Source organism: Akebia trifoliata, chromosome 13, assembly GCF_017979445.1.
Source record: "Akebia trifoliata isolate Shusen 1 chromosome 13, ASM1797944v1, whole genome shotgun sequence".
NCBI classification, from domain to species: Eukaryota; Viridiplantae; Streptophyta; class Magnoliopsida; order Ranunculales; family Lardizabalaceae; genus Akebia; species Akebia trifoliata.
Window position 1 is genome coordinate 539,511 of NC_141387.1, and position 25,001 is coordinate 564,511.

Below are 25,001 nucleotides of genomic sequence, written 5' to 3' on the forward strand. Positions count from 1 at the left end.
GATTTGGACATATCCCTCTATTTTTGGTGAAATTTGAAATACCCCCTGTATTTTCAAACTAATGCTGTTGCTAGACTTCGGTCTTCTCTTATACATTTATAAAAATGATCCAAATGCCCTTATCTTCAATGTGAAGTCAAAAATCTCATTTTTTCTTTTAAAACTATATCATATATTTCAACATTTATGTTAAATATTTTTAATCTATCCAACCTCGTTTTCAGTCCATCATTTTTAATGTAGAGTTGGCCAGTTGTAGAAAATACTTAACGTCTTCGACTTAAGAAAATTGAAGGTTTATAAAAAAGGTTGATCATTAATGGCATTTAGGTCATTATATGTTGGTCTATTTGAAAAGATCATTGAAAAGGGGGCATGTAATCAGTTTGAAAATGGAAGGGCTTCTCAATTATCTCCAAAATGGGAAAGGGTGTGCCTATAGTACCCTTACTTTCCCGTTCTTCTATATTTTTCTCTTTTATCCCTCTTTTCTTCCTTTTTTCTTGTTTTTCCCTTTTTTTTTAAAAATCTTTTCTCACAAAACTATGCTTCTTCGTGTGATTGTAACTTACGACATGAAGTGAGGGTCCACAAGACTTTAGCCCCATTTAATGTGTATGGATGTCTTCATGATTTATTAAGATTAAATGCGCAGGGCATGCAGGGGTAAGGTAGTAAATATAAAAAATGTTTACAAATGTTTATATCTTAAAGAATCGTGATAATCTGACTACGTGATAATCTGACTACCCCCGTGTGGCAAACTCAATCGACTACCTTGACATGACAAGTTCAAAAATCATAGATCTACGCTCCTCAAGATACACAATTGCACCTCCCAATAAAAAAGTGTAACCTGAGGGAATCATGCGTCCCGAGGAAAACAAATCTACGATTCCCAAACTTGTTACGTCAAGGTAGTCAGATTATCACAACTCTTTCTTGATTTTCTAACTACACCCTCTGACATAGGTTCTCTGACATGGTATGCATTAGAACCACAGATCCTTTTCATCGGGATGCACAATTACACATCCACATAAATATATGTAATTGTGTATGTCGAGAAAAAAAGATCTATGGTTCTAGCACATACCACGTCAAAGGTGTATGTCAGAGGCAGGGGAGGGGGGGGGGGTTAGAAAATCATTATTCTTCTTAAAATTTGGAGTCAAATAAACAGAGTCGTAATTTCCTAACTCCCCCTTTGAGTCTCTGATATAACCCCCCCTCTACCGTATCTCGAGGAAAATTTACAATTCTATGCACATGCCACGTTAGGAGAGTAGAGAGGGGAGTCAGTTATCACTATTCATAAACAAATCATGTTCCACCATTTCAGTCTATCCAAAGCTAAGTCTTTTGTCATTAAGAATGAATTCATATTTGTTTTCATTGTCTCTAATTGGGTAATGAATCGTATCATTTCGACCAACGAGTGAACTTGATTGGTTTGAGTGATAGTTGATTGAATCAGTTTGATCGATGAGTGAATAGGGTCGGTCCAACCTAACTATGAATCAAACAGATTGTGAATCGAGCAGGGTTGACCCTGTATGATGTTTTTTATTTTTTTGTGGATCTTGGCCTTATTTTGTGTGTTTTAAGCTCAATTAAATTTGCAACACCGTCTGGCTGGATGATTTATGCCGATAAACAGCAAAAACTGGATATTTATTTCCTTAAAAGAGCTCTAGTCAGAAGAAAAACAAAGAGGGGGGAAAAATGCAAATCTGACTTTCTAAGAAGAAGCAGAGGAGTTCACTAACATAGCGAGGAAGGTCCTATCCTACAAAAGACCTGCAACACACAAAAGGGAAAGCTTGTGAGGACTGTAGTAATATGGTCGAGTATTCTTTGTCACAGTTTACTAGTGGAAGTTCAGAAACAATAAAGTGTAATTACATGTAAAACTTGAAACTATAAATCTTTCTGCAGGTCTAGATAGTAATATAATCAAACAATAATGGTGAAATTCGAACTGATTGTCTCGAGCATATGAGTCTTACCAAATGTAGAAGGCTTACACGAGCTCTAGAACAAGAGCAGAAGCACCTCCTCCACCATTACAGACACCACCAATTCCATATTTTCCGTTTTTCTGTCTCAGCACCTGACATATATGCCCATTAGTGTAAAATACCATTACAACTCGAATGAGATAAAGAAGAATAAACCCACTTTTCCTTATTCCCTAAGTTGACATAAAGAATTTAATATACTACAAAAGACCTTAGACTGGTAAACATCTTTTTCGTTAATGGATGTTGACGTATACAAGTTCAACTACGACATATGGGTTTAAAACTCGTTTTGACGCCTCATCTCGGATGAGTCATCTTGTTCAACAATGAGACAATGGACTGATTTTTGAGAAACACATCAAGTTTGAGATTACTTGTCTATCTGTCTCGTTGGTGGACGATACTGAGATGAATCGGACAAGTCATCTCGGTATCAGACGAGATTTAAAACCATGCTACAACCTCAGTCAACTGCTAACACATTAATATTTGAAGCAGAAAAAGTGATTCAATGTTTCAATTTAACAAAGATTGTAGAATAAGTAAATGTAGATTATTAGAGGATACCCCCAACAGCGAGACCAAGATACGAGCTCCACTGCAACCTAGAGGATGTCCCAAAGATACGGCTCCACCATGCATATTAACTCTTTCCTGCCCGCATAAAAGACAGTAAATTATTAAGAGAAAATACAGTTGATCATGATCAAGAAAATTAAAAGGAAACAAAAAGAAAGCGCACAATTAAGTAAACCAAAAGACGACGCAATCAAGGTCAGCATTCAGTACACAAAGGTAGAGGAGTCAAAGAGAGAACTACATAGAGAAGTTCGAGGACTCACAGGATTGAGCCCAAGGAGCTTCTGATTTGCAAGAGCCACAACCTGGAAAAAAGAGGGGAGTAGACAAGAGTTACCGTGTTAAAAAGCTGGATGAATACAATTCCTTTATTATTCAAAATCAATGCATGAAATCTTACAGCAAAGGCTTCATTTATTTCATAGTAATCAATTTGAGAAGCATCCAAACCAGCATTTGAAATGGCTTTCGGTATTGCTAGAGCTGGAGCAGTTGTAAATAACTCGGGTGCCTACACAGACATCTCATTTCAGTGCATATTATGGGATTTAAGGATGAAATAATGGGAAAAAGGGGTAACAGATGAACTTATGGATAACGGAATGCCGATTCCAAGCAAGTAATCATCTGCCCTGAGCCAGAAGGGTTCCATAATATTCTCTAAATACCTGAGCAGCATCAGCATATCCAGAGATCTTTGCTATTACTTGCAGTCCAAGCTTAATTGCTGTCTCTCCACTTACTAACACTAATGCAGCAGCACCATCACTGTTATAATGACAATATTTTCAGCAAAGAAGTCAGTTTCATGCATATTAAAGATTTCAAAATGCTTAAGGAAAATTTAATTTCACTTTATTGACTACCATATTACTTGAAGAATAAGTTGAAAAGGGGGGAAACCTAACGGAATTGTTATAGAGCAATATAAATGAACTTAAGGTAGAAATGGTTTTGAATGGTTTTGGATGTCCTCTAACTCCAAATTTGAAAATTATTTTAAAACAAATCATTGAGAATACCCACATATTGTCCTGATGCATTGGGATTTCAACAGTTGCAGTATCTAACCTAATATAGAGTTGCATTAAGCACTCTCAAGAACAAGTGCTACCACTAGTATTTTTAATGGCCCCTGTGATGCCATCCAGCAAAGTAATTAATAAGCTCTAGGACAGAACAATGAATCATCCACCTGTCAAATGTAGCTACTAGATGTCATCTGTAGCAATTCAGGACTTAGGAGTAACCTTACATAATATAGAATCAAGTGCCTATAATAGCACCAACACTTGCATTAACCATACTGGGAGTGGCAGCATAGCATAACTAGTGTACAAGTTCCAAAATGATCGATCAACCTATCATGGGAAACTTGGCTAAAGAAAAAAGGATAAAGAAGAGTATGTAAACACAATAGTGCCAAGCAGTTAGTGGTCTTTGGAATTAAATATATATATATATATATATTTTGGGTGGGGTGGGTTCTTTGCCTTTTTCTGCTTCAATAAATTTTTAATAATAAAAAAAGAGTATTTACCACAACATATTTGTCCAGATTATGAAAGTTTCAATGTCCAATATAAACTAGATAAAATCAAGACGGCAAAGAATTTAAAAAGAAAAAAAAAGTAACAACATGAAATTGTAGTAGTAAAATACAATCTTAGACATTATTAAGAAAAAAATCAAGGCAAAGATAGGACAGGTAATAGACCTTATACTAGAAGCATTGCCAGCAGTGACAGAACCTCCATTCTCCTTGAAACTTGGCCGGAGCTTCCTTAGTTTTACAGGATCAAACTGGCAGGATGCAATTGCAACAGATCAGGATACCAATACTAGAAGCAGGCACCAGCCATCAAGCAAGAAGAATGACCAATACAACATTAGGGAAAAAGCAAGGTACAAGAACATATTGCCACTGGAAGGGGTGTGAATCCAATGGTTCATTCAGAAATCACATGGAAGGAAAAAAAAAAACAAATCATTTTTCACAAGATAAACAAGCATAAAAAAGAAAAATGACTAAATTTGCAAGGTAAAATGACATCATTTTTTTGTTTTGATAAGCAAATGACATCTTTCTTTTGCAAAGAAAATTATTCTTAATCTTCTTTATATAAACAAGATAAATATCATACATTTAATCCCATAACCATCAAATCTAATCACCTTGTTTAGACTTTCATCCTTATCAACAACTGTGGATGGTTTTCCTCTCCCCCCCGAAACTTCAACCTGTACGGTCCAAATATTGGTAAATAATGGTGATCAAATATGGAATGTAGAGTTCGCTTACAGTTAACAAAGAACAAAATGTCTAACCGGAGCTATTTCCCACGCAAAGGCACCACAATCCCGAGCAGCTAAACCACGCTCAAAGCTCTGAATAGCATAATCATCCTGCAGGACTCACATACAGATATCTAAGATAAAATAGCCTCTACATAAGGCTAAAACAAGAACGTAGGCACTGATCTTCATAGGAATAGCTTAGAAGAAGAATGTGTGCAGTGGAAGAAACTTATATCAAAACTCAAAAGTACATTGAGTTGTGCTGCAAAATTATTTAGGAGAAACCAAGTTAGGAAAAAAAAAAATGTAATAGAGAGAAAAAAATAGTGATATTTCTTTTGGTGGCCTGTTTCTGTTGATCTTGAAATGTTGCAATCTGTGATCACAGAATGGACTCTGAGATCACTGAAAGCGACTAATTATGGATGAAATTACATACAAAAATTAACAGTATACCTTGAAGACGAGGAGCATTAAATGCTAAAACTGAGGAGGGTTAGCCCAAACTCAATGAAAATAGGAGACTCAGTTAAATACAATAGATTTTACCTACTAAGCCAAAAAGTCTAAGGAAACTTTATTAGTATGGTAGAGATGGCCTTAGAACAATACCTGCTCTTCTCTTGTTATTGAATGCTGATCTGCACACAATTCAGCACACACTCCCATTCCATAATCATTGTAAACATCCCATAGTCCATCCTTGAGCATTCCATCCACAAGGGTATCATGTCCAAGTCGAGATCCCATCCTGTTTAACAGAGAAAATTATGACATTACTAACTAAATTCCCCCTTTGACATTGAATCTTCACTAGGAAAAAAAAATGCTAACACACTTAGACACCATAATAATTAATAACAATCAGCAGAAGGCACACAAACCTTGCTCCGGCTAGATATTTAGGTGCATTAGACATGCTTTCCATGCCACCAGCGACAACAACGTCATTGATACCCAATTGAATACTCTGTGCTGCAAGCATTGTTGCTGTGACGACAGATAAAACAACATGTCATTACACTTCCACAAGGGCATCTCAAACAGAAAATACAGGTTTTCTGGACATAGTGTTCTCACCCTTCATCCCTGATGCACAAACTTTGTTAATTGTGGTGCAGGCCACTGAGTTAGGTAGTCCTGCACCTAATGCCGCCTGTCTAGCAGGCGCCTGCCCTAAATTTGCACTCAGAACATTTCCAAAGAAGACCTCTTGTACAAGTGACGGATCAACATTGGCTCTCTTCAGAGCACCTGCAATTTGACATTAAAGAACACTTCAGACAACCCTTATAAAAGACCAGCAGAGTGACCCATACATCAAAATTAGATAGAAGAGAAGAGAGCAAATCTTACACTCGATAGCTATAGAACCCAGCTTGGTGGCTGGCAGAGATGAAAGGGCACCAAGAAAGGCACCCATTGGTGTACGTGCAACACCAACAATACACACATCTGTCTCAACAAAATCATGAAAATTAATCAGAACAACAGTGGCTCTAGTACTTACTTCCGAACTCAAAAATCACAACATTTCTACATAAAACAACAACCCATTAGTAGAGAAAAGCACCAAGGAAGTATCGATAGACAAGGAAAAAAAAAATGTAAGCTTGCTTTTTTCGAGACTTATAATTCGTTTTGTTGAAAAAAAATCGGGGCTAAAGAGACTCTAAACCAAATCTAACTAATAAATGAATCAATCACAAATACAGACCCATTAAAAATTTTACAATGTTAGAAGACAAAAAAATAAATTAAATAGCTGAAGATCACTACTTCTTCCAAATTTGTGAGAAATCAGAGCAACTACTACACCTCGAGGTTTTGGTGAATCTGAAGTCACTTCTGCTGAAGCCATGGAACAATCAGAGACAAGATCTGCACAATGCCAATTCAATCTATGAGTAAGATTTGCTTTAGAAATAAAGAAAATTCCTAAAATATGCACAAATTTTGTTAAAATTCCCGTTTCAGTACACTGTTCATTTTTATTCCCAAAACATGCATAAACATGAGGTAGCGAGATCACAGGTATTTTATTCTAAAGTGACAAACTCACTGATAAAAATTAAAACATGAGGTAGCAATATCATGACTAAATAAATCAGATATATCATAACATATTTAATAGCGAGATCACAGTTATTTATTCTAAAATCGACGATCTTGGGAATTAAAATGAACAGTGTACTGGAATGGAAATTTTCCCTTATTCAGCACATGAAATGGTAATTTACCCTTAAAAATAACCAAAAAGTTTACTTCCAACTTCCAAGCCTTAAGGCTGTGTGATTGTTCAAAGTGTTTTATACAATTCGGGCCTTAAATATGTTCCAAAGAAGCATTCTTTTTTACTGGATTCCATTACCGTCATTTTTTTATATAAACAAATCAAAACGAACAGAGAAAAAGGAGAAATTTTTATTCATTAGACAAGCCAAAAGAGCTAAAAAAAAAGCAGAAAATCGCAAGATCTATTGCGAAAGAGTAATCCAGAGTGAAAATTATACAGATTTAAGACTACTTAGATGAAATAAAACAGGAAAATCGAAAATTGAGGGGGACAAAAAAAAAAGATCTATCATAAAACGAATAAAAAACAGTGCAGAGAGATGCTAAGGATCTTTGAAACAAAATTTAAGAAATTTACAAGAATCGGACTAGAGAACGATGGAAACATAGACAATCGATGAAGCTCAGCATTAATTTAACATTGTAACTAAAATTTAAGGAAATTAAGCTAACAATTAGAGAGAGAGAGAGATTTACCTCCAAAATGCGAGAAAGATGAACGATGAACACCAGCAAGCCAAGCCCATATAGATTTATAGCAATTAGTGAGGGTCAGGAAATGATGAACAACGAGTCAATCCAAGAGGGCCCACACCATAAATTACTTCAGCCACCGAACTACTTGTCGCCTTGTTAGTTGTTACTGTTGATTTTTTCAGTTGTAATTATTTTTTGACTGATAAAGATTAAAGATTATGGTATTACCCCCCATGTTTTCATTCTTATAACATGCCCCCTTGACCTCGGTTTACTGTTGGAGATTATGAAAATGACCTATATACTCTCGTCTTCAACCTTTAGCCAAACGGAAAGTGTTTAAAAAGAGAGTTGATTTTTAGATTTTGGTGCAATTGAGAGAGAATAAAATTAGGAGGAGGGGAAATCATTTTCCTAGAATGAAAATATTTTTTTTCCGACAAAAATATAGAAGATTGTTTTGATGCAGTCTTACACCTAAAATCTTCATTTATCTAGAAAATCATTTCTCGTGCAATTATACATGTCGTAAGGTTCTTTTTTCAATCCAATCTTTAAATTTTATGTGTAATATAGAGATTTTGAAAATGTAGAAGATAATGACTTGAAGATGACTATTTTGAAAAACAAAAAGATAAAAAATGTCTTTTTTAGAGATTGAAGCTGAGGTTATTTAAGTCATTTTTTATTAGTCTTTCAAAGTAGATTGAGGTTTATCTCAAATATATCCCACAGATTGTATACCAACCACAATAAACAAGACTATAAATGTCACATGCTTCATTATTGTGATCAACACACGTGAATAGAACAAAGTTAAAGGGAAAATTACTTAAAAGACCTCCCTGGAGGGATTTCTTTCTAAATAGTCAATTTACAACATGCTTGGCTGGTCATTTAGTAAACTTTTTCTTTCTAAATGGTCCCGAATCTCATGTCTCACATCTCTCACGATTGAATACCCTAACCGTTTGAACTCATTGTTTTTATCCAAAAATTGAAATTTTGACATCTTAATCAAATTTCACTGACTCCATTCCACCAGAAAGAATTTAAGAAAGAAGAAGAAGTCATTTTCAAAGATTTTTTTTTATTTTTTTCTTAATTTTTAAATAAAAATCGATCAATAATGACTCTTTGGATGAGTCTGACAGTAAAAATTATGAACTCAACAATACGAGGGACCTTTAAGAAAGAAAAAATTTACTAAATATCAACTAACTTACAAAATTTAGGAATTATTTAGAAAAAAATCCCTTTTGCGAGGATCCTTCAAGTAATTTTCCCAAAGTCAAATTCTTTCCCTCGCATCTTTAGCCATCAACGTCTTTGTTCTTAGGGCCTGTAAGTATTATTTTTAATTATATTTTTTCATTTTTTTTAAGTTGTTAATCTAGAAAATCCTTCTCTACCTACCCCTTTTAAGAGAGGAGAAAAAAATTGAGTACAAATTTTAAATTTCTTATCATCTTATCATGTTAATAATTTGATTTATCAAAAAACATTGTTCTCACGTGACACCCCACCAACCACCATTTCTCATTCATTGACTCTTATAATTCATTCAACCACAAAGAAAGTACTCATTTGTATGTGTTGAATGTGCATATTTGATTATTTTATGAGTCGTGATGATATGACTCGCCAGGTGGTATACTCAATCGACTCTCTAACGTTACAAGTTCGGAACCACACTATATGCCTCGGGATACACAATTTCACTTCCCCCATAAAAAGTGTATCCCAAGGCATACAGATCTACAATTCCTGAACTTGTCCATGTCTAGGAGTCGATTGAGTATGCCACTTGGTGAGTCATATTAACAGAACTCTTATTTTATAGATGCTCATGGTACCGATGGAGATGTTGAATAAAAAGATTAAGAAAAATAGAATGATTTTAATTTATAAAAATGTAAGAATGGCACAAATAGACGATAAATTAAGGGGGAAACATTTGAAACAATCCTAGAAAAGGAGAAATATGTTAAAGTTGAAGATTATAAAGAACTGAGAGAAAGATTAAAAAGACGTGAGCTGAAATATCGATAATGGATAAATAATTAAATTGACAAAAATACATTACTTTATGCAAATCAAAATCAAATTGATAATAGAATAATGATTTTTCGACACCCCCCCTCCCCTCCCTCTGACATACGCCCCCATCACTGAACCATAGATCATTTGCCTCGGGATACACAGAACCATAAATCATATTCTTCTGTATCCCGAGGCAAATGATCTACAGTTCTCTGATTGGCGCGTAGGTCAGAGGGGGGTGTCAGATTGTCACGACTCTTGATTATGTAATTACAACTACCCCTTCCCCTGATTTTTGTGCCCATTTGAAACTCTACAAAATCACCTCCATTGCTAATCATAAAGGGCATGTGGGAGAGTTCTTTAGCCAAAAAAATTACCTGATCAGAGAAACACATAATCGAATCAATCGAGATTATAAAAAAATATACAAAATGGATGGTTAGGACTAACCGATGGGTTGAATCTGATCTGAAATATCTCTAGCTGAGACTCAACAAATGCTGGAATACACCCCTCTATTACTACTCTGCATGTGTACCGCATTAGCTGTTGTGCCCTTTATAGACAATAGGTACCTTAGATTCTCTCAATCATCACCATCACTAACTTCAAAGACAATATTTCTAACAAGTGAAGATGACGACTTCACACCTTTGGACTGGCAAAGAGAGATGGACGGTTTCTTCTTACTCGTAGAAATCCCAATATCATTTGACGCTAGGACGAGACGCTTCCCAACCTCAGTTCTTCCAAGCTTGCCTCTTGAAGTTTCAGTACTTGGGTTAGCAAGCTTTTGAAAAGAGAGTAATTTACGAGGTGTTTTGGCATATGGAGGTGTATTGTGAACTGGTACTTTCGGGATATGCTCATTCACTTCGGTCTTCGGCTTATCTACTTGACCTTGATAAGCTTCAATGGCTCCAAATTCATCATTAATGTCTTGCCGTGAAGGCCCATCCGATGATTTCACCTCATCAAACTCAGGAAAATATCTAGTTATGATACCCGTAACTGATACTACCTCAGATAAGCTCACGCTAGAGGTCTCAATAGTGGCCCGAGAAATCCATTCTTCTCTATTGTGCTCGGTTGCGGGACATTTTTCCCCGCATTTATTCACAACTTCCTCTGCGAAACCCTTATCCCTCGTTCTACATTTTTTCTTTTTCTTTTTCTTTGGGATATAAACAGGTGTTAGAAGGCATTCAGATCTTTTTCTCTTCCTTTTCCTAGCTTTATCTTCTCTGATACCCTTATCGGTGCAGGTAATATGGTTTTCAGGTTTCCTAGAATCAGTGACATTGCTGACATTAGAAACGGAAGAGCTTCTGAATTTAGCGACCAAACCTTCTGGTAGATAAGGGTTATTAGAATTATTCATAGGAGTTGCATCCATGCGAAGAAACCAAGCTCCTTTCAACCCATGAAAAGCGTTCTTTATCGGTATTGAGTCTGGAAGGTGGTAAAGACATGATCTCCTTTTCACCTACAAGATCGAGAAAGAAAGTGAGGTCTAGGGAAAAAAAAAAAAAATTATCAAGACCAAAACCACAAAGGCCATACCAGTAATCCACCAACCCTGATATCTCCTATATTAGGGAAACAGATGGAGTGCTCACTTCCAAGTTCTCCTAATGAACATTTTTATAATGGTTATCTTCTTTGGGTAATAGATAAAGTAATATAAACTGCATTATATATATAAAACATCACTATTGGAATGATATCAAATAGGAATACAAGATCTAAGAGGTATTAGATATTAATGTTCATATGGTATCATAGATTCTTCCAAGAACTAGCAAGATAGATGATTTTAAAACTTGATTAGAAATGGCAGAAGTGAGGTGTGAGGGCGATGATTTTATTATCGGTAAAAAGAGAATTGTATTAAAAGTAACGAGTGAAGAACCAACGTAAAAGATATTACAAACTTACCTAAATAGAATGTCCCACTAATTTGCTCATCATTAAACTATCTGGGTTTTGCTCTAAATGATGACCCATCCAATTTATGAACTTTTCTTTCCAATTGTTTGGTGATATTTTGTCCAAAAATAGTAATAGACATCTAATAGTAGGAATTAGATCATCCAACCATGTCAAAATGTGTCCTAGGAGATGCCTTACATGGCACCAAATTGAACCTTTCTTCATGCATTCCATGCAAATTATGTAGTAGGTTGAGTGGGGTAGAATGCCATATGTCTTGGATCAAGTATTTCTCTTCTTTTCATTGTTCTTTTTTCAGTTTCTACTACATAAGCTTGTGAGGATCCTAGATAGGGTTCAAGGTTGGGATAGATTAATAGATAGGTAAAGGCCAACTGAGATATGGGCTTCACTTTATATAGAATTGTAAAATAGTGAAGGTTGGACTCTAACTAGAATCTTGTGTTACACTATGAAAATTAAAAAACAACTTCTTGTCCTTTTGATGCATAAGCAATAAACCCATGAACTTATCATCATACAATAGGGTAAAATTTGTATAGCCTCATGTTCATTCCTAAGGGATGCATGATGGCAACGAGGCCAGTAGATCACCAAAGAATGGTTGTTTGAAGAGTGGAAAAGTTGAGAAGGTTTGGTAGCACAAGTACTTACAATGTACTTACACAGGTACTCCTATAAAGTTCTCTGAACTGGATGGATTGGAAGTATCTTTTCAACAAAAAATGAAAGAGATTGTTAAGGTTGTGAGCAGACCTACGGACTTAGAGAAGAGGTCACAAATAAATTCCATCTTTTGTGATGGAGTGTTTCTTTTTCTTCTGCTTGACTCTTTGGAAGACCATTACTAAGTCTAGGAAAATACTCATCCATTCTCTCCACTCCCTAAGAGAAACTCCAACGCATTCTGGCTCGAGCTCTATATCCTCTCCCAATTGTCATTTTACAGAGTTAGAGTCCTTCGAAAACACTCCAATGCACTCGTGTTGGGGCTCTTATTTTGAAATATTTTGGCGAGAGAGAAAGTGGGAGAGGTAAAAGAAGAGAGCGAGTTTCTATCTATCTACCTGTTGGTAATAAAAAACAATGGCAGTTGTGAAACATTTCATCGTAGCTTAATTTGGAGAGAGTCATTTTGGCTTAGTACGGTTGGAGTGAAAACCCCTTGAATAGGCAAAATGACTCTCCACAATAAAATGCCTACCAAATATGCCTATTTTGTTTGGAGTTGCTCTAAGCCAACTTGATCCACCAACACATACAAATCAACATTTTATACAAGATCAAATACATCAACCTGTTAAATTGGGCTTCTTGCGATTCTAACATGTCTGATTATTGTAGCAGAGCTAATACATATTTCGTTGGTGGTAAAAAACTGATGGCAGTTGTGAAACATTTCATTGTAGCTTAATTTGTAGAGTCATTTTGGTTAGTACGGTTGGAGTGAAGACCCCTTGAATAGGCAAAATGACCCCTTGGGATCTGGGATTTAGGAGGAATTTCAATGATTGGGAATTGATGGAGGTTGCATCTTTCTTAGATCTCCTAAACTCGATCCAACTTAGAGAGAATGAGCAAGATAGAAGAGAATGGATCAAGGCTAAGGATAAGAAGTTCTCTGTCAAGTCTTTCTATTCTTGCCTTCTCCCTCTGAGTGAGGTTTCTTTCTCTCCTACTATCATTTGGTCTGCTTTTGTTCCTTCTAAGGTGTCTTTCTTTGTCTGGCTTGCCTCTTTGGGGAGAATCCTCACTTTGGATACATTGATTTGTCGGGGGTGGATCACCCCTAATTTTTGTTTTCTTTGCTCGAGGGATGGGGAGTCTGCTAATCATATCCTAATCCATTGTTCTTTCTCCCGTGTTATTTGGATGTTTTTCTTTTCTCGCTTTCAGGTGGATTGGGTTCTTCCATTATCTTTTTTTGCGCTTTTAGAGGGTTGGACTTTTAATATCTTCTCTTCGAGAAAAAAACACCTTTGGGCTATCCTTCCATCGGCCATTGCTTGGGGTCTCTGGAGAGAGCGGAACAACAGAGTATTTCATGGCAAGGAGAGCTCAACTTACTCTGTGATTTTAGAGATTCTGGGATTTCTGTTCCTTTGGTCAAAGTTGAGTAGAGACTTTGAGGGAGTGTGCTTCCATGATTTTGTTAGTAATTGGGAAGCTATTTGTGATTAGGTCCTCCCTTCTTGGGGAGTTTTTTTTTCCTTTCTTTGTTTTTTCTTACTGTTTTTTAATCTTGTATTGGGGGGCTATCTCAGCCTCATCTTCTCGTTCCGTTTTTTAATACAAGCTTATATTTATCAAAAAAAAAAAAATGACTCTCCACAATAAAATGCCTACCAGATATGCCTATTTGCGTTGGAGTAGCCCTTAGCCAACTTGATCCACCAACAAAAACAAATCAGCATTTTATACAAGATCAAATACATCAACCTGTTAGATTGGGTTTCTTGCGATTCTAACATGTCTGATTATCGTAGCAGAGCTAATACATATTTCTTAAAAAGCTTACCAATTCCCATTTTTCAACCAATCACCAGACCCTTCAATACCTATGGCTAAATCTTTATGGAACAATTAATAAATAAGTATAACTCAATGGGTTGCCAAGAAAAAAAATGGCAAGAAGTAGCAACAACCCTTTTTCAATAACTTCTCAAGTACCATTTTTCAAACAGTTAGGATTCAAGAAGGTTTTTTTTTTTTTTTTTTTTTTTTTTGTGATTTTCAAAATTGCATGGATGATGGAACTAATAAAGCATTTACCATAACAGCACTCTTAAATAATTTTGGTGCATAAATCTATAATGTATCAAGAAACTACAACACCCACAAAGCGCTTTTTATAATTATTTACACTGAAATGGAAAAAAAGAATCAAGAACTCATCTCAAATAACTTCATTAGAACTGAATTTCATCGAGGAACACTGCATATAAAGGCTGAGAAGTGATCTTTCGAACCAAAATTAAAATGGATTCAAGAAAATTTCTTACTTTTGAGATCGCCTGCTGTGATATCTGGAGAGACGGACAAGGCTATGTGTGTGCCAAGGTTGGTATCTATGAAAACGGCTGCTTTAAGAGACAAAGCCATTGAAGAGGTCGAATGCTTCTCTGGTTTCTCTGTTCGAATGATTTTTTCTTTTTATTCTACATACGTAGTGCTCAGAGCATCAGACGATCCCGCTGTTTTTTGTAGGAGTGTTTGGCTGCAAGAACTAGTCTATTCTAAGCGGTGTTCTGTAACCCCCAATTCTCGTAGAGGCCAAACATTGTATAGATTTTGCCGACCTAAGATAGAAGACTTGGGATCATAGAATAGGTTAGGTGTCTACGTAGCATACTTTAGTTGGTGTTTAAACCATGTTGAGCTCCTAATCAAATCATTCATGCATCCCAATGTGTTTATTTTCTAATCGAATTGTGCCACATGGACATTGTTCGTATCTATAGAAACGGGACACTACATGGGATATTGATTCAAGATGGAATATCCCTCTCTCTTATCCTAACTTGGAAAATTACCAATAACAGGATTTGACATGTTCTTGTCTAGGACTTGGCATCCAGAAGACATATTCACGAAGGCTAGTAGATCAACAACTTTATTAGTTTCCCTCAATAAATGAACAAACCCGATCTTTTCAAATTATTTGACCATGTCCAAGATGACAATGATAATCTGCTCCACACTCTCTATTCAGAATCTGGACAGTACCCTTAGGGTATGTTTGATTGCACATGAAAAATAGAGTGGAAAATCAATTTCCATGGAAAATGATATTTTTCAAGTGTTTGATTGCATATAGAAATGGAAATTCATTTTCCACCCTATTCAAAAAGTCCACTAAATCATGGATTTCACTTTCCCACCCATATGGGTGGGAAAATAAAATCCACTCATATTTTTCATCCTCAATTCTTCCCTACCACCACCACTACCACCACCACCACCACCATTACACTAACCTCGTCGTCGTCGTCATCGCCGTCGCCGTCGGTTCCGTCTCCGACCACCTTCTCTCTCTCTCTTCTTCTTTTTCTTCTTCTCCATCCCTCACCTCCTCCGCTACCACCACTACGTTCTCCCCCCATCTTCCTCACTTAGCTCTGTCACCGTCGTCGCTGTCGCCACCGTCGTAGTCGTCGTTGCCGCCACCGTCGCCACATCCTCCCCCTTCCCTCTTCCTCATTATCTTCTTCTTCCTCCTTCTCCTCTTCTTCTTTTTTCTCATATTTTTCCATGATTTTATCAAAGTGAAATCAAACAATGGAATTTGATTTTCCAACCCTATCTATTTTCCACAACTAATTTTCCATGGATTTCAAATTCCATGGAAAGTGACTTTCCATATAATCAACACATACTCTTAGAGTCGATTTGGACCAAGACCTTACTACAATTTCTTTCAAGAGCTAACTTAAGGGCAACTTCAATTCCATTAGGTGTAAGAGTTTTTTAATCTCAACTCATGGTTGAGGCACTCCATCACACAATCTTCTAGGGATTAATACTATGAAACAATGAAGTGGTAAAGAGAATAAGAATAATCATTTTTTTCTTTAATTAAATTTTTATAACCCTAGAGATCTCTGACATAATCAAGAGTTATTAAAACGTGTGTATCTCCTCAAAATAGAAAAAAATTCCTTAAAAATATATTTCATAATTTCCTTTTAATAACCCTAAAAATAGAATACAAAACATTTACTCAATAAATACACAATTTTCTTGGGAATCCAAACCATCCCATGGAGAGCATCATCTCGTTGGTGAGGCTAGCATTTTCGTTACTTATGTTACCCGAATTAAGTCTAATAAATCATTTGATAATTTCAAATTGACTGATGATATTTTGATGCCCCCATCACAAAATCGTATATCATTTGCCTTGGGATACACAGAACAATAAATCTTTCATTGTGTATTATAAGATAAATGATCTATGACGCGGGCGGGGGGGGGGGGGGGGCATGAGATTATCACAAGTTCAAAACTCTTTCAAATTTAGAGGAGAATTTAATTAGGCAAAAAATTTGCCTCTAATTTGAAAGAGAGATTAGTCAAAGTATTTCCGTTGGAAGCACAACAGATGACATTATTCTATTCCAGAATAAACTTACTATCGTTCCCAAACAACCCAAATGTTTCGCACGCACTACTTATCCAGTTATCCCTGCGAGACCAATTGCTTAGTTGGTTTTTGTTCGAACTTCGAAGATGGAGGGAACCATTTCGCGCGTTTATTCTCCTTTCTCTATCTCTCATTCAAAATTTCTTCTCCATCTGAAATCTCCTCCTTACTTCGCAAAACCATCATTAATGGTGAATTGTTTTTCTCTTCGAACAGTTAAATCTGCAGAGAGAGATAAAGTTTCAACTTCGAGACCCTTAAAACCCGTCAAAAGAACTCGGCACGCGAATACTAGGATTTCTCACAGAAAAGGTAAATCCCAGTCTCTCTCTCTCTCTCTCTCTCTCTCTCTCTCTATATATATATATATATATTGAACAGCGTTCCGAAGACTCATATTGCGACACACCGTTTTGTCTTATATGGGCAAAAATATTTGGAATGGGCTGATTTTTTGTGAGGATGATCTCTATGGTGAGGAGATCATCTTGCCAAAAATCAGCTCATTATGAAACTTCTAGACCGTCCAATTTTTGTTGAAAAATTATAGACCGTCCAATTTTTGTAAATCAATTTTGATGGGATTAGAAGTTTTGGAATGAGATGATTTTTTGCCAGGATGATCCCCTCATCACAGAGATCATCCTCACAAAAAATCAGCTCATTCCAAACATTTTTGCCCATATAAGACAAAACGGTGTGACGCAATATGAGTCTTAAGAACGCGACCCATATATATATATATATATATATATAGGGTCGGGTTCCTGCAACACACATTGCGACACACATATAGACAACGTGTTTGTCTTATATGGGCAAAAATGTTTGGAATGGGCTGATTTTTTGTGAGGATGATCTCTGTGATGAGGGGATCATCCTGGAAAAAAATCATCACATTCCAAAACTTCTAACCCCATCAAAATTGATTTACAAAAATTGGACGGTCTATAATTTTTCAACAAAAATTGGACGGTCTAGAAGTTTCATAATGAGCTGATTTTTGGCAAGGATGATCTCCTCACCACAGAGATCATCCTCACAAAAAATCAGCCCATTCCAAACATTTTTGCCCATATAAGACAAAACACGTTGTCTATATGTGTGTTGAAATGGTTGTCGTTTGAACCTGACCCATATATATATATATAGATCAGTCGTGTTTTCAATCGGTAGTTCGTCTCCTCCTGCGTATTTTAGTTTCTTTCGGCTCATGTTAGTGTGATAAGTTGCATTATAACTAACAAGCATATGAGTGAGTCCTGATCTTAGATACTGATGGACGTTGTTCTGTATTTAATTTATGAAATTTGAATTTCAGGACCTCTCAATCCTGCAGAGAAAACCCACAATTTGAATTCGAAGGTTTCGCCTCACAGAGCAGGTAAATCAATCATTTTTATTCTATGTGGGTTTATTTGATTAATAAGCGGTTTCGCTAACATGCCTTGCGCAATAATTACGAGTTGTACCCACTGTTTCAATGATGTTTCTGTTTTTCTTATCTGTTTAATTCTCTGTCGGTATAAGCACATATTGGAATTGCAATGTTTTTAAATATACATGTATATGTGTTTGTTTTGGGGCTATAGTATCTGCGGTGAGATTGATGCGGATAGAACTAGGGGGTGCTTTCGCCGACCTTTTGAACGATAAAGGCAAGGGTTCGGGGGACAATGAGATGGGATATGTTGAAAGAACACTTGGTTTTCGCACCCGGGATTTGGACGATAGGGAACTCAGACTGGTATTTCTTCTCTTACATATGTATTTACGAGTAAGTCGGAGTAATAGTACTGAGGAAACATCATGCTTTACCTTTCATGATGTATATGACTAGTATTTCAATTTTCAGAGGGGTTATTTTGATTTTTTCTTTCCTTTTTCGGGCGAAAAATTTTAGACTGATCACGAGGGGTCTGAAACTTATATGAGACTTATTTGAACGAAGTTTACGTAGAGTCTTTGTACGTGTGTGTGTGTGTGTGTGTGTGTGTGTGGCGTGCGTGTGTGTGTGTGGGGGGTGTGGATGTGGGTGTGTGTGCATGTGCATGTAGGGGTGGGGTGGGCGTTGTATTTCTTCAGATTTCATAGGCATTTCTTGGAATTTCATCAGATAGTATTTTGGATTGGCATTACTTGATGAATGGTACGCTGGACTTCTATATATGTGGCATTGAACCCTCAGTTTTCTCTGTTATAGGTGACGAGCATTGTTGGAGGTACCATTCGTTGGAGAAAATATCTTGATCATCTTATAGGGTCATTATGTCACGATGAGAAAACATTTCGAGGCATGGAACCTCTTCTTTTGCAGGTACCATTTCTCTATTTTTCAGCTTTTTCCTAAGTTTAACTGTTGATATTTTATATCTTGACTAGATGGTAGGATTACCCCATTGGTGAAATATTGGAGGTTAAATGCAACAAGCCTATACCATGCACATGCCTTAGAAACCACTTCAAGATTGGAGTATTGAATTTCTGAAAGTAAAGTATTTTCGATTACTTTTCTTGAAATGTTTGTTTTTCTGTTCACAGATTCTTCGAATTGGTTCATATGAGATAGTGAAGCTGGATATGCCACCATATGCTGTAGTAGATGAGGTATTTACCTGATTAATATTCTAGAAGGCTATGAAGTGGGATTCTTGCTTAGTTAGAAGTAATCATTACATTATGTTGGACCCCAAGTGGGATATGGAGTAACTTTCTAATGTACAATATGTCAGGTCATTAATACAATCGTTGATGAAGACATCAGAGATCATTATCATTTTCTATTGGGTCATTAGATGTTATGTTTATTTAGTCTTCTGTTTTGGACTTTTACTTTTATTTTTTGGGCTTATTTTCATTTTTTATTAGTCCATGGTCTTAATATAATGTTTGGGGGTAGTTTGTAACTTTAGCATGTCTTTTATTTTCATGTTTTAGTTTGTCATTATATTTAGGCTTGTTACTGATGCTTTAGGCTGTGGAATATATTATAAAATTTCAGAATGTCAGGCTTGCAAAGGTTGCTCTTAGGCCAGGCGCAGGTAACATGGTGAACGGGATTTTGCGGAAGCTAGTTCAACTTAAGGTTTGGCAGCTTCTGCACCATGCTTCATGTTTGCCCACTTGTAACTTGGGTTTATCAAATGATGGTCTTTCTTGACTATCTCTTGGTTCAGGAAAACGACTCCCTTCCACTACCCAAACTAGAGGGCGATGATCGTGCACGAGCACGTGCAATCGCCACACTTCATTCCCATCCAGTTGTAAGTTTTTGACTCTCTGCTTCATTTCATCTTTTGATTGATAGGCTGGGATCGATCTCCCTCACAGTTGATTAGTTGAGACAGTACACTGCCTGCGTGAGCTATAGACCTGTTTGGGCAAAGTAGCTCAATTATGCTAACCTTACATCTGCACTCTGCTCATAGTGCAGACAACGGTCGTTTTTTACCATCAAACCCATGGGTACATGGCTTACAGAACTACTCTCATATCATATGATCCAAGATGTTTATTGATTGGATTGTATACTTATTTTGTATAGACTTCATTTCTAGACCAGGTGAACAATATATTGGAAGCTCTAGATCAATGAACATATGACCAGTGTGTACCTTAGACACCCTTACAATGATCCTCTCCTCATTTGTGTTTGATAATCTGCAGTTTTAGCAATGAAATGTGCTTTTCATTTTCATGAGGCTAATACCCTAGTAAAATTTTCATGATTTTTTTATTTATAAATCCAGTGGATGGTAAGGCGATGGACAAAGTATCTAGGGCAAGAAGAAGCAGAGAAACTGATGATGTGGAATAACAGTGATCCAAGTTTCAGCCTCAGGTTTTTAATCACATTTCATTTCCTGCTGTCAATACGATCAAATGGGTCACTGATGTTTGGCTGATTTGCAGCCACCTCTTCTAATTCTAATGTCAGGGTAAACACTAGGAAAGGTTTTACAAGAGCTGATCTTGTAACGCGGCTTAAGATGTTGAAGGTGCTTTGCTTATTTTTTCTCTAAGGGTAGCATTACTTATGACTAATATGTTACTTAAAATTCTTTAAATACTTGGCTATATATCCGGAATTCCCCTGGTGGATGTACATGACAAGAAAATAATTTGTCCGAAACTCTAAATGTGCCATCTTGGAACTTGTATTTTGTTGCACTTCAGGTTCCCCATGAGCTTTCGCTGCACTTGGACGATTTTGTTCGCATCACAACTGGACTGCAGGTATGCATTCAAAATGTTTCTGTTCTAATTTTTTGGAATAACTATAAACTTTCATCATCATAATGATAAACAGTATTTTTATAATAAAGTTCAACTATGGAAGGAATTACATTTTCACAAAATCCTATACATTAATGAAAATTAACTGGGGAAGAGTATTGAATTCTTATTTAGTCATTGTTCATATTTTTTGTTGTTGTTTAGGACCTTGAGATTGAGCCTAATGTTCAATTGGATGGAGCTTTCTGTTGCAATCTTGAGGTCCCAAATACCATTCCAAAAACATCAGTGATAGAAGTTTCTTATTAAACTTGAACCAAATGCCATCTCTCTTTTCTAATCTTTATAGTCATGCCACAACAGTAATCAAAAGTCAAAAAGATCATAAACATTGATTTTCCTTGTTATTTTATGTCGTCCTAAGTTTTCTATATTTACTGCTGTTAGATTGTCATACAAGCTGGATTGCTGAAAGAAGGTTTGTGTTCAGTTCAAGACGAGAGTGCAGGTCAGTCCTTTTCCCTGATTTCAGTTGGGTTTATTTTCTGAGTTCCATACTGGTGGGTATTGACTAAAATAGGATACAAATGCACTAATATAGTTTGCATATTTACATATATATGGTATATGATTTTAATTATTATTTATTTATTTATTTATTTTTATTTTTTTTGGAGGGGGGGGGAGATGATCTCACTCAAGAGCTTGGATATCTGAACTTGAAGTAATAAACATGCTTTGACAAGATGTTGACAAATACAAAGATCGAGTATGGTATTTTAGTTACCCTCACCTGAGTTAAGGAACCATCAATGTCATCATCGACAGCACCTTATCTCAAATTTCCCAACTGTACTGCGATTTGTCCTCCCCATGCAAGAAAATTTGTTTTCTTGTCTTACATCCTAATTTTTATCCATAAATGAATATCAAGTTGTGTGGACCACATGCAAGGTTTGGGTTCCACACTGGAGGGTCTTAGCCAGGAGCGATATTAAATCAGAAACAACCTTATTGGATGATACAGATCATTAGATCAAACTAAAAGAAAATCATAACCATCTATGATATACTTAAAACTGCCACAACGTTTCTTTCTCAAGTACTTTAGATGTCATTTTTGATGGAGTTTGGATCTATATACATATTGAATGAAATGTATTTGATTTCTCTGTAGGTATGGTGGTGTCTGTTGTGGATCCACAACCAGGAGACACCATTATTGACTGTTGTGCTGCCCCTGGAGGGAAGACCCTTTTCATGGCATCGCGGTTGAGTGGCCAAGGTGAGATTTTAATAGAAATTTTGTATTTGTTTATCTGAGAAGTTGTTGCATTTAGTATTTTAAGATATGGGAGAATCACGTGAGAGTATTATACCATTTATTCAATGAAATTGTCCCCTTCACATCCCATTGGTACCCATGTCATCAATCTTGACAATCTAACTGATGGACCAAAGCTTCAGAATCTGCCATTTTTTTCTGCTTTTGGGGCTAATGCTAATATGTGCTTTTGGGTTTATAGTAATCATTTGTTTTATAGTTTCTTGTGTTCTTGAGTAATCCAGATGAGCAGTTTTGAGTAATTTCGGAGATGCTTTCCTTGGTCACAGGTATGGTATCTGCAGTTGACATAAATGAAGGCCGGTTAAGAATTCTCAAAGAGACAGCCAAGTTGCACGAAGTTGATGATGTCATCACCACTATTCATGCTGATCTTCGAATTTTCACTGTATGTTGCTATGCTGACCCTTACTCTTGAATTAGGCTTTGAGTATGACGATGTTTTCACTCACATTAAATATATAGCTAATGTGGGTTTCATTTTTTTCCCCTTTTTGGTTTGAAATTTTTTTCTTTATTGCAGGAAAAGAATCTAGTGAAGTCTGATAAAGTTTTGCTGGACACCCCTTGTTCTGGATTGGGTGTTCTCTCCAAGGTATTTCTTCCATAGAAACGTTGTGGATCTTAAAGACAGTAATTGGTTGCAACTAGTCTAACTATGTGGTTGAGACTCATAATTTTGTAGTTTTATTTATCCATAAAAACATGTGCAAAGGTCTCACCACTTCTTTCCTTCTTTACTCATTGATGAAGAGAGCGGACTTGCGCTGGAATAGGAGATTAGAGGATATGGAACAGCTGAAGAACTTGCAGGATGAGCTCCTTGATGCATCTTCTATGTTAGCTCTCTCTCCCTCCCTCTCTCATGGTGGGACACACATGAAGATTATTCTACTGCAAAATCAACCCTTTCTGAATACTTATAATCCTGTAAAATGTTGAATCAATTTAATGGTGAAATGGACTGTCCATAATATTTCAACTTGTAATTCATTTTAGTAATGCCAAAAATGTTAGAATGGGCGGATTTTTATGTGGGTCTGTGGACCCCACATGGAGATGAGGATCCATGGAGATCATCTACCAACAATCGGCCATTCTGAAAATTCTAACCCTATCAAAAAGTGGTTAAAATTTGAAATTATGAATCGTCCATCTCACCATTATTAACTTTGGTGTCATTTCTCATCACATTATAAGTTTCAGAATGGGCTGATTTTAAGATTAAAAGTTTCAAGATGAGTTCCTAACTAGTATGCACATGCCAATCGATGTATTTGGAAAAATGCCTTTATTATAAATTTGTATCCTTTATTGTAAAACATATCATGTGCAGTTTAACTTATTTGCCCAAATATGTACTTTTATATCTTATGCATTTGGACGTGATTTCTGTCATTCTAATGGAACCTTCCCGCATAAGGCATTTCATACATTTTATGTGGCAAATATTTTATTATATTTTTCCATAATTGCATTTATAGGTTGGTAAAGCCAGGAGGGATACTAGTGTACAGCACTTGCTCAATTGATCCTGAAGAGAATGAGGAAAGAGTGGCTGCATTTCTTCAAAGGCATTCTGTAAGTAATTTTGACTATTTTTATCTTTTAAAAGATCCATGTGTCCATTTCTTCAATTTCATGATTTCAGTTTCTGACCACCAGAGAATTTGAGAAAACTTGAACCGATTAGTCCATTTGCTGTGAGTTTTATCGAAAGACCAAATAAAGATTAGATGTTCTTGAAAGATCCTTACAAAATGCAGTTTCTCTTTCGATCAGCTTTGTAATTCACCATTTGCATTATATTGATGGTATTCATGCATACAAAATATTTGGGAGTAGATGAGATCAAAACCCCCCTCAACTTAATAGATGGTATTTTTATGCGTTTATGATGAAGATACATATTCTTTTCTTGCAGGAATTCTCCATAGATTCTGTTGATAGATATGTTCCACCCCATTTTGTGATGCCTAGTGGCTTCTATTTTTCGAATCCAGTGAAGCATTCCCTTGATGGGTCCTTTGCTGCTCGTCTGTTGCGATCTTTATAGTTATAAGATATAGGTAAATCAAACCTGGTTGAATTTGTTCTCTTTTAAATTCTCATACATACTTTGAAAGACACCAAAGTACCACGGAAACTTCATCTCATTGGGTTGGTTGCCTCTTATATCAATAGGCCTTATTTATGCAGGTGGTGCACTAAATTGGGAAAAGCAGCAAAAGGGTTCATAAAACTGACTTTGATAAAGCATTTGAGAACAATTGCGTGGTTATTGGTGGTTTCAATACCACTTAAAGGAATCTGTGATCACTTGAAGATGACAAGAACCACTCAGGACCAGTTTTGAGCCAAATGTGATAGAAAGATGATTCTAGTAAGCCAGGCAAGGATCTTCAAAAGCTTCCTAGGCACCTGTAAGGGAAGGCATAGATGTTTGCGGGGTTGCAACGTGCAAGCAAGCGCAGAGCAGAGTGAATAACTATGCATAAGAAACTTGTTCTCTTATTATGAAGCATTTTGTAATTTGTGATAAACTTAAGCTGGAAATGAAAAGCAACACTAGTGAATGGGTCCAACTTTTAGTCTCTGTTTTGAT

General features: G+C 36.2%; 3 protein-coding genes across 4 annotated transcripts; 1 reads left to right on the top strand and 2 right to left on the bottom strand.

Annotated features, from left to right (window-relative positions):
• Nucleotides 1-1,636: 1,636 nt before the first annotated feature.
• LOC147387068 (acetyl-CoA acetyltransferase 2-like) lies at nt 1,637-7,762 on the bottom strand. Its single transcript, XM_086420405.1, has 15 exons — nt 7,674-7,762; nt 6,720-6,782; nt 6,258-6,356; nt 5,982-6,155; nt 5,786-5,891; nt 5,514-5,652; nt 4,932-5,009; nt 4,779-4,844; nt 4,321-4,406; nt 3,272-3,371; nt 3,004-3,114; nt 2,867-2,908; nt 2,592-2,678; nt 2,010-2,113; nt 1,637-1,800 (listed from the first exon to the last, which is right to left on the bottom strand). Exons 2-14 carry the CDS (start codon nt 6,760-6,762, stop codon nt 2,024-2,026), a joined length of 1,221 nt encoding a protein of 406 aa, XP_086276531.1. The 5' UTR covers nt 6,763-6,782; nt 7,674-7,762; the 3' UTR covers nt 1,637-1,800; nt 2,010-2,023.
• Nucleotides 7,763-10,020: 2,258 nt separating this feature from the next.
• On the bottom strand, nt 10,021-15,081 carry LOC147387069 (uncharacterized). Its single transcript, XM_086420406.1, has 3 exons — nt 14,675-15,081; nt 11,283-11,350; nt 10,021-11,205 (listed from the first exon to the last, which is right to left on the bottom strand). Exons 1-3 carry the CDS (start codon nt 14,772-14,774, stop codon nt 10,306-10,308), a joined length of 1,068 nt encoding a protein of 355 aa, XP_086276532.1. The 5' UTR covers nt 14,775-15,081; the 3' UTR covers nt 10,021-10,305.
• Nucleotides 15,082-16,784: 1,703 nt separating this feature from the next.
• On the top strand, nt 16,785-24,981 carry LOC147387070 (NOL1/NOP2/sun family protein / antitermination NusB domain-containing protein). 2 transcript variants are annotated; one of them, XM_086420779.1, is made up of 18 exons: nt 16,785-17,127; nt 18,137-18,199; nt 18,408-18,562; nt 19,019-19,132; nt 19,357-19,422; nt 19,817-19,900; nt 19,992-20,078; nt 20,565-20,656; nt 20,753-20,813; nt 20,992-21,051; nt 21,499-21,559; nt 22,229-22,336; nt 22,666-22,784; nt 22,920-22,991; nt 23,150-23,235; nt 23,881-23,977; nt 24,321-24,465; nt 24,596-24,981. In XM_086420779.1, exons 1-17 carry the CDS (start codon nt 16,902-16,904, stop codon nt 24,450-24,452), a joined length of 1,683 nt encoding a protein of 560 aa, XP_086276905.1. In that variant the 5' UTR covers nt 16,785-16,901; the 3' UTR covers nt 24,453-24,465; nt 24,596-24,981. The 2 variants fall into 2 exon arrangements, with proteins under 2 accessions (XP_086276905.1, XP_086276906.1); XM_086420780.1 differs by lacking the exons at nt 16,785-17,127; nt 18,408-18,562.
• Nucleotides 24,982-25,001: the final 20 nt, after the last annotated feature.